The sequence below is a fragment of the Orycteropus afer genome, unplaced genomic scaffold (assembly GCF_000298275.1).
Source record: "Orycteropus afer afer isolate SDZICR_OR568_19922 unplaced genomic scaffold, OryAfe1.0 scaffold00312, whole genome shotgun sequence".
In the NCBI taxonomy this organism is placed as follows: domain Eukaryota; kingdom Metazoa; phylum Chordata; class Mammalia; order Tubulidentata; family Orycteropodidae; genus Orycteropus; species Orycteropus afer.
In genome coordinates, this window is record NW_006921899.1 from 1,493,392 (window position 1) to 1,503,549 (window position 10,158).

At 41.7% G+C, this 10,158-nt stretch overlaps 1 protein-coding gene across 1 annotated transcript in view; it reads left to right on the plus strand.

Annotated features, from left to right (window-relative positions):
• TNRC6A (trinucleotide repeat containing adaptor 6A) overlaps positions 1-10,158 on the plus strand; it is a 240,067-nt gene that overhangs the window by 176,036 nt on the left and 53,873 nt on the right. The window contains exon 4 of the mRNA XM_042782427.1: positions 9,482-9,838. Within this exon, the coding sequence (XP_042638361.1) occupies positions 9,482-9,838 (357 nt within the window). The remainder of the gene's footprint in view (positions 1-9,481; positions 9,839-10,158) is intronic.

Genomic DNA, 10,158 nt, shown 5'->3' on the forward strand with positions numbered 1-10,158 from the left:
AGTCCAAATCTGCATCCTTTCCTTCAAGGCTCAGGGGTCCAAGATTATCTTCTGTGTCTGTGTTAATTGGTTTCCCCTTTCTTTGTTGAAGAGGGTCTGTGCAATCCTTCTGCCTAGTCCGCCATCTTGCCCCGCCTCTCACAGCAGCCTGCTCTCTCTGGGCCTCCCGGAGCACAGCAGCAGCACAGGCGGGATCGGTAGATTAATTCTTGAAGCAGTTTATGATATAGATAACTTGGGTTAGATAGATGATAGATGTAGGAGAAGGGTGAAAGGGCAAGGATAAAGACTTGAATCAGGGAGAGCAGTTAATAGGCTTTTGAAAAATAAATTGATAAGAGCTGCACAGAAGGGGCATGGGGGCTGTGTCATCTGACCTCCTCTGACTTAAAAGAGGGTGAGAGAGAATCAACATCAACAACTCAAGACTGATTCTTCTGAGGCATAGGTCAGACATGCTGCCACTCTCCATCCTTTTTCCTGATTCTGACATCAACTGTCCCTGCCACAGTACTCAACTTCTCTGTACTGGCTTCAGTACAGAGAACTGTACTGAACAGTACAGAGAACTGTACATTCATTGCAATGGCCACAAAGAACTCACAGATAATATTCACGACTGTATGGTTGTCAGGGAAGTAACAGGTTACAATTCAGGATCAGAAACAACTCAGCATACAGTTCTTCAATCAGTTCAGCTGCTTCTCCCTCATAGCCCAGGCACACTTCTCTATAGCCTCGGCCTCCGCCCTTCTCGGGTAAGTGTTACAAAGCTCTTTTACCTTTGCTGATAGGTGCCCACAGAGGCACCCACTCTGCTGCCAGCATCCCTCCTGCCTAAAGGCACTCAGCTTTCTTGCGTCATGGGCTGGGAAGCCCGCTGCTCTGTCCTAAGCCGGTCTCTTGGTTCTGCTGCTGGCATTTCGCTATTGTTGCTTGCCATCTCTGGTCTCACAGAAGTAGTACAGCTCTCTCTGTGTCCTAGGTTGAGAACGTTTGCTGCAGGGCCTGAGTCAGAGCAGTGGTGTTAGAAATACAGGATGCATCTGAATTACGTCAGGGAGGTAATCTGTTGGAACTGTTGGCTAGATTTAGCAGGGTAGGAAGAAAATGAGGAAAGTAACCCTCAAGTGAGGTCATTTATTAAGATGAACAGATCACATCCTCCTAACTCTCTGGCCATTGTGACTTGTTCTTGCCTTTGCTCTTCCTCTGTCTGCTACTTAAACCTGCTCTTTAGGCTTCCTTGTTTTTTCTCATTCTGCAAACTCTCATGATGTCTGTTTCCACCTATACACTAAATCCTCAATCTACATTTCTAGTCCTAACTCTAACTGAACACGAGAACTGTCTATACAGATGCACTATAGGTATGGATATCCTACAATGATGGGTCTCAAAGTTGATCTGAGGACCCCTAGGAGACTCCTTGAAACCCTTTCAGGGTGTCCACAAGATCAAAACTATTTTAATAGTAATGGTAAGACTTGTTTTGCCCTTTTCAGTATATATATGTATATATACATATACACACTATATTGTGAAGTTTTTTAGAGGCTAGCTAATGTGATATATCACAGCAGATTGGATGCAGAAGCAAATGTAAAAATCCAGTTGTCTTCTGTTAAGCCAGGCGGCTCTGGTGGCGTAGGGCCTAAGGCATTTGACTGCTAACCTGAAGGCTGGAGGTTCAGACATTAAAGAGATCTGTAAAAATGTAAAGCAGTGCCATGGTGCTCACTAATTTTTTTGTGTTTTGGAAATCAGTTGTTTTTTAAAATACAGATATATATATATTAATGTTAACATGTAACAGTTATTTTTAAATGAATTAATTAATATTAAAATTTTTTCAGTTTCAATTTCTCCTAGTAAATATCTATAGATACAAAGGTCTTTGTGGTTCTTGAGTATGAGGGGTCTTGAGACCAAAAAGTTTAAGAATTGCTATCCTGTAGTAACATCAAGGTTAACATATCCCAAACTAAACTCATTATTTTCACATACTTTCCCAATTTGATTTTTGTCTTCTATGTCCTGTCTTAGTAAATGGTACATAAATAGGTCTACCCAAAACTGTTGGGCCATCCTTTATTATTCTTCCTTTTCTTACCCAGATGATAGAATCACTAGCATAGTGCCTAAAGCACTTGACTGCTAAGCAGAAGGCTGGTGGTTCTAACCCACCAGCCACTCCTCGGAAGGCAGATGGGACAATCTACTTCCATAGTGATACCACCTTGGAAACTCAAGGAGGGGTCACCATGAGTTGGGTCTGACTCGATGGCACATAGCAACAGCATCCATGTGTCAAGGAGCTCTGGTGGCATAGTGCCTAAGGCATTTGACTGCTAACCAGAAGGTTGGCGGTTCAAACCCACCAGCCACTCTGCAGAAGGGAGACTGGGCAGATCTATAAAGATTTACTGCCTCAGAAACCCAAAGAGGGTCTCTGTGAGTTGGAATCAACTCAGTGGCACTGAGTTTTGGTTTTTGGGTTTATCCACGTGTCAGGTACTGTTCCTGATTCTTTACATTCATTGTCTTACTAAAGTCTCAAAATGGCGAGGTATTAGCATTTATCCCTGTTTTAAGGAAAGGAGACAGAGGCACAAAGTGGTTAAGTACTGTGCCCGTGGTCACACAGCTGGTGTGGTCATAGAGAGCCAAGATCTGAATCCAGCTTCCTTTTGAACCTGCACTTCTTTGTTCTGGAACAGTTTATGTACAATTGATCTGTTTCTTAAGGTTGATAACACTCCCTGTAAAGTCATGTGGGCCTAGTGCTTTGTAGGGGGGTAAATCGGTGAGGAAAAAAAGCCTTCTGTTGTTAGACTGCAGGACACTCTACTTTTCCATGAGCTCATTTTGGTAAATCGTGCTTTGCAGACCAGGGGCCTCCGGGCCCAATCTGGCCCACTATGTTTTTTAAAGCACAGCTGCACATACTCTTTTACTTTTGTCTGTGGCTGCTTTTGTGGTACTGTGGCAGAACTGAATAGTTGGTGACAGAAACTTTATAGCCCACAAAGCCGACAAATGTTTACTCTTTGACCCTTTAGGGAAAAAGTGTGCTGACCCTTTTGTAGAAAGCTGTTCGAGTTAGCTGAGGTTTCTGTTTTAATAGGATAGCTTGTACATGCTGTTTTCATGTCTTTCTAAGATCTTTCCTACATCTGAAGTTATGCTTTCTTTTTTATCCCCAATACTATTTATATCCCTTCTTTTTATTCCTTACTGTTGAGGATTACTAAAATGTTACCTGATTTCAGGTAACCGTATTATATGGGTGCTCCATCTTTTTCTGTGCTCTGCAGCAATTTAAATAACATGAGACTTAGAGATACCTGTTTCTTAAAAGCGTAGGAGTTTGAAAGAGAAGACAGGGTAGCAGGGACTATCGATCTGTGCGGCCATCTGGTCCTGGTGGGTGTGCGGATCCGTTTCTGCACCACTTCTGTGCTAATGAATTTACCTGCTTAGATTTCCTGCCTCTTTTGAGGTCAGTGGCAAATCATTTTCTCCTTCAGCATTTCACATTATTTACAGAGTTGAGCCAGAGGGTATCTTACTTTCAGAAAATCAACTCTTACTTATTTTTCCATGTTCTTTTTCTTTTCGTTTCCTTTTTGATATTATTAGGCTAGCTGATAGTTTATTTGTTTGTAGATCCATGTGTTAGATTTATTGGTTCACTTTTAAAGTCATTGATTGCTACTTTTATCTTGGGTGATTCCTTCACTCAGCTTCTTTCAGTTCATTTTTTTCGCTTATTGAACGGAAGGCTTTATACCCATTCTTGTTTGTGGTGCGTAATTAAGGCCACGGCGTTGTCTTTAACATTTATTGTGTGCACTGTTGTCGCTGTTGTAATCTTGATACACTGTGGTTTTAATATTTCTCTCCACTTCATCTCAAGGTTCATTTGAAGGAGTTTTATTTGCTATTTTTGTTGTTTTAAGAGGCATTGCATTGTAATCCAGAAATAATACCATCTGTATTATAGCTATCTTTTGTAGTTCGTTGATGTTTTCTTTAGTGCTCTGTGGGTGTGTGTATTTTTATAACTGTCTTACGGATATTTGTCAAAAAGTTATTACATTGTTTTTAAAGCATATGGTTTTGCTTTTTCTCAGTTTTTCTTTTTGCCTTGTTTGGTTTACTTACTTTGTTGCTATGCAATTTAGTATATAAAGGTTCTTGACTGTTCATACCATTTTAGTTGGTGTTTTTTTTGTCCATATGAAATATCATTTATCCTTTATAATGCTTTGCTCCTTGAATTTTCTTTTATTTACAATTGCTTTTATTTTATTTTCATTAGCGTTTCTTAGTGGTATGTCTTTGTACTTTTTTTTTTTTTTTTTTTTAAATCTTTCCTTCATTGCTTTGTTTCAGGAGTGGGTTTTGCAAATTATGTTCCTTAAGTTAATATCTCTTTTCTCAAACCAATTTAAGAGCTTTTTCTTTTAACAAGTGAACTTAACTTCTTCACAAGTATAGTGATTACAAATACTACGTTTTATTCTTGGCATCCTGTTTTGTATTTTATACTAACCACATCTTTGAAGCAATTCTTTTTATTTCATTTCCTGTGTCTGTTGAACAGATCAAATATTCTTCATTTTCCTCTCCCAATGGTTTGGGTATTTACCGAAGTAATTGCCTGTAATTTTACGCAAACACAATAGCCAAAATTATTTAGTGTTTAGGTTCTGTTATCTAGCAACCTCACCCATAGCCGCCGCCCTGTACACAGGGCTAGCTTCTCCTTTAGTCCTTACTGCCATACCCCATGTTTATAGCTGAGATTTCCATTCAGATTATTTTGTTTCCTTTTATAATCAACACTCTCATTTTCTTACTGTTGTTACTGGTCTCAGTAAAATGAATTCCTGGCTCAATCTTGTTTTCTGTGTGACATTTTACTGACGAGGACGGCAGAATAGAGGTGAGGTTGCTGGGGGTGGGGGGTTGCAGATCGAGGTACTACTGCTTCTGGACTCCTATTCATTTATTATTATTACTATTATTATTTTAATTTTATTGTGATTTAGGTGAAAGTTTACAGAGCAAATTGATTTTCCATACAGCAGTTCATACACATTTTGTCTCATGACATTGACTGCAGTTCCCCACAATGTAACACCTCTCTTCCCACTTCCTCCCTGTAGTTACCTCTTCCCTGTGTCCTTCCCTCCCATGAGCTCCCAGCCCCTAAGCCGTCTCCCTGTGCATACACTGCTGTTCTGTTCTCCAATTGATTGCTCCAAGTAGTGTATCTACCAAGTAGTGTTCAGCCCTATGCCTGTTTATTATTTGTCTGGAAGCCATAGGAGTGAGTTCAATCCCAGACCTGAAGGGTAACTAGGGCCCATAGTCTCAGGGGTCTCACCAGGCTCTATCGGACCAGCAAACCTGGTCTTTTTTTTATGACTTTAAGTTTTGTTCCACATGTTCTCCCACTCTATCCAGGATCTCCTGCAGGGATCCCCCTGTAAGTGGTTGACAGTGGTATCCGGGCGCAATCTAGTTCTTTTGGTCATATAGGCTGAGGATCGCATGGTATACCCGTCGCTTGGACTAATTGTTTCCATGCATCTTTGGTTTTCTTCATTCTTCTTTGCTCTGGATGAGGAGAGACCCATCGTTGCATCTAGATGACTGCTTGAAGCTTTCAGGATCTCAGTCACTACTTACCAAAGTAGGAGGTGGAACAGTGTTTTTGTGTAGTATGTTAAGCCAATTGATGTCCCCTATGACCATGGTCCAGAGCCCAGAGGTCCAACTGCTTACTCCCCTTGGGTAGCTGGCTGTGGCCAAGAAGTCACCACAACCTTGTCCCTTGTCAGCTCTACCATATACCCAGACATTCTTAGAGCACATACAAATCCACTTGAAGAAACATTGTCTGCCAACCCTATATATGGTCATGGGCACACTCCTCCTGCCTAGATATACCTGATTGTTCAGCCTGTCCACCCATCTATCCACCTGTAGATCAATGTTTGCCATCACTGACAACACAGTACTATATATGCAAAAGGGTTCATTCATCTTTGCTTTCTGTACCTCCCATGCACCTCTCTATGTCTTCTTCTTCCTCAGTGCCACCATGTTAATCACTCACATTTGGCACATTGCCCTTCCCTTCACTCAAATCAATACTTATCTCTACCTATCTAACAGTGTTCCCTTCCTTCCCATCCCACCCCTGGTAACCAACAGAGAAAGTTTCAGCCCATGTGTAAACGTTTCCTTGACTTTATACCATAATGAACTAATACAATATTTGTCCCTTTGTGATTGACTTACTTCACTCAGCATAATTGGACTCCCAGTCACTTTTTATTTAGTGTTACCATTCACACACAGTTCATGCAGTATTTGCACGTGGACCGTCTTCAGATTTCTTGAATATGTTAAAGAAGATACTCCTGTTGTTTCCTCACTGTTGCTTTTTCCTGTTGTTGTCACATAAACAATGCCTCGTTTGGGTATAAAAGTGTCGTCATCTTTTCTTTATAGAGCATAGATTTTTCACAGGAATAATGTAGTAGCCAAGCTTACATTATAGCAGTGGGGATCTGTAACACCTTAGACTTCCCTTCACTTGACGAATACCATTTTGAGTCAATACTAAGCATGACAATGCTGGGTTAGAGGTTTTGTGTTTCCTATAATTTGATAGCTACATATAATTTAACTTCCTTGGTTTCACAGTTATTTTAGAATATTCTAGTGCTTATTGTCTTTATGAAATAAGTATTTTTAGTAGGTATGATTTGCTAATTGCTAAGGAAGGGAACCAAGGAGTATACACTCTTGCTGCATCTAGGATCATTAATTTTTCGAGGAGATACACTATTCATACATGAAGTCATTAAACCTAGAAATCACTTGGCCCAAATTATTAACAGGAGGCTTGTCAGCGAGGTTCAAGGAGAATGGCAGCAATTCCAAGCAACAGATGCAATGCTTATAGTTTTCCCTGTAATTCTCTCTGAACTATAGTTTGGTTGCGTTGCTTAAGAAAAATTAAAGAAACAGGTTGAAAAAATAAGAGGCCAAGGTCATCTATTTAAAAGTATCAATATGAGTGATATAAACTAAATTCATTAATAGTTCAGGGAAGGAAGACAGTGGTGTAGCTAGAGTCTTAAGTGAGAGGATACTCTAGAGCTGAGAGTAGGTAGGAGGAGTTGGGGTCACTGTTAGAAGACCAAGGCTTTATCATAACATCATACACATTGCTGTGTGTGTGTGTGTGTAAAATCAGGCCACGATAGTAACTTTTCATTTATTTATTTACTTTTGCATTTAGGCCATAAACAGGCTGCTTTTGACTGAGTGGTCACAGTATGCTAGGCACTGGACCAAGATTGTTCCTACTGTACAGACAAGGAAAGAGACACAGAAGTAACCCAGTTAGTGAGTGGTGCAGCTGTTTTAATTCCAGGACAGGAGCTCTTAGCCTTTGAAAAGAGTTTACTCTGAGTGTCCTCATAGATAACATGGGGATGTCTCACTTCCCTGACAGTCATATGAGGACATAGCAAAATCTCACAGAAACAGTAAATGGTTACAGTAGTACAAGGTGATTTTGAACAGTTATTGAATAATAGCCATTGGAAGGCCTGTGTTTGGTGCTTCTTAAACAGTAGTGTGTTCAGCCTTACAATAGCTCTATGAGATATTGGTATTGTTCCCATTTTACAGAGGAGACAGCATGCTCAGTCAAGTTTATACAACTTGCTAAAAGACACAAAGCTGGTAAAGACAGAGCTGGGACTGAAACCCAAGTCCATGTGGCACCACGATCTCGTACACCGTCCTGCTGCCGCCCTGGAGTCCAGGGTTTGAGTGTCTTCACGGCCTTAAGATACTTCTCAGGTTCTAGAAATCTGCTTGTTTACTTACTTACTGCTTCTCTTTCCGAGTCCAGAAATTTAGTATTTATTGTTTCTCATTGTCCATACAGTGGACAAGTGGCTATTTCTTAAGAGTGGCTTAAGACAAGGTATCCAGATTATTTTTCCAATATTGATTAGTCTCATAGATTTCATTCTATGAAATTTCATTATCTCTGTATTACTTCCATTTTCTGAATTTGCCTTATTTGATTCACACTTTACATTTTAACGACCAGAAAACTTCATGAACTTTGCCTTTTGTAAGGAGACCGGTGGGTGGAAACTACCTTTGTTCTTTCTGTTTTGTTTTATTTGTTGTTTTAAAGACTGCTTCACCTCTATCAGACACAAAGACTACAGAGGGGAGAGAAAAGGGAACATATTTTTCACTAAAAGAGTTGACAATTTTATTTTCACCTGTCATAATATAAACAAGATTTTTTTTTTTTTTTTTTTTTTTTCTGGTCAACTACTCCATTCCAAACTATTCTCTCTTTGATAGAAAAGGGGGCGGGTGTCTTCCTTGTTGTTTCCTGTTAGAAAACACTCAGAGCACCGTGACCACCTGGTGAAGTAGTACAGTGTAAAACTGATCCAAAGGGGCTGCCCTCTGCCCCTGGTTGAGTCATTCCTGACCAAGTGGGCACTGTCATGGGTTGGGTAGGGGTCTTCATCATAGGGGGCCCAGCCATCGTTGGCACGTGGCCTCTCATGGGTGACCTCATTCCAGGAGCAGGTCCCACTGGCATCATCCCAGGAGGAGAAGGGCCCATCATTGGCATCATGGGAGGGCCCCCCCATATGGGGTGCTGGCACCTACCAGGGCGAGGAGGACCCGGGAGACTGGGGGAGGCAGGATCATCGCCCCTGCTGGAGGAGAACCAGAGGATGGAGTAGGAGGTAGCCTTCCTTGTTGAAACGCAGCTGTTTGTTTGTCAGCCAGGCTGAGCTGCTCATCCATCCATTTCAAATAGTAGTCTTTCCCATTCTCTCTGTTTCCTGCCACTGCAGTGCGTCTCTCTCAGGTGGAGACTCAAGGTGAGGTATGTATCCCAGTAGTCACAGTAACATCTCCCCAGGCTCAGGAGTAGCTACCACAGCTGCTCCCCGCCCCTCAAGATTTCCCTACTACCACAAATAGAAAGTAGGGACCAAACACATTACACAGGGTTAGGAAGTTACCAGGGATTGAGTATTGTTTCAGAACTACCAAAAATGGATTTGCCACGTTTGTTCTTTTAAGTCATTGTTGGTTCCATAGTTTGTAATCAGTGATTGTTCTCTGATCGGAGAGTAATATAGAAAGAGGGATTGTCAGCATGAGCTGTCATCCTGGCCGTGGATGGCGCCAGTGGTCTCCATGCCTTTACGGGGTGGTTAGAAGTACAGTTTGACTCTTGGCAGTTCTCTGTCCTGAGAAAACGTGAACCTGGAAATGAAGATATTCCTGCGCATTTAAGGTTTGTGTTCCTTTAGGATTGTCTTGGTACCTTTGCCTGTAGGTGGCTTACTGTGGAGGTACACTTTCCTGGCTAACATTTCCACCCCTTTTCTTTTGTTGGGATTAGTGCCAGAACAGATAAAGCCCAGTGTAAGCCAGCCTCAGCCTGCCACCTCTAATAACGGCACTTCCACAACTACCAGCACTAACAATAATGCCAAGCGAGCCACAGCCAGCAGCCAGCAGCAGCAGCAGCAGCAGCAGCAGCAGCCGGCGGCGGCCTTGCCTCGATATCCTCGTGAAGTACCACCACGATTTCGCCACCAGGAACATAAACAGCTTCTAAAGAGGGGTCAGCATTTTCCTGTCATAGCAGCAAACCTGGGATCTACTGTTAAAGTGCTAAACAGCCAGTCAGAGAGCAGTGCATTAAACCAACAGCCACACAGTGACGGAGAGGCACAGAGCAGCACAAGCCAGTCAGGTGAGAGAAGGTATTTCCTGTGGGGCTCAACCTCTGTTAATCATTAGCAGGGTAGCAAGTCCGTGGCTTTTTGGTGATATGTTCACCAGTATGTGGGCTGCAAAATGTGCATTCTGTAGGGTGTCGAATGGGGAGTCTTGAGATATTCCTGTAAGTTACCTGCCCATCCTAGTTTTAAAATTACTATTAATCACTTCCTCTCCTTACAGGTTCTGCCCACTTTAATAAGCAGCTTATAGCTAAAATTGAGCCTTTTTTTTCTCCCAAGTTAATGTGCTAAGCGGTTACCTATATTAGTGCATTTAATCCTCAATAACCTT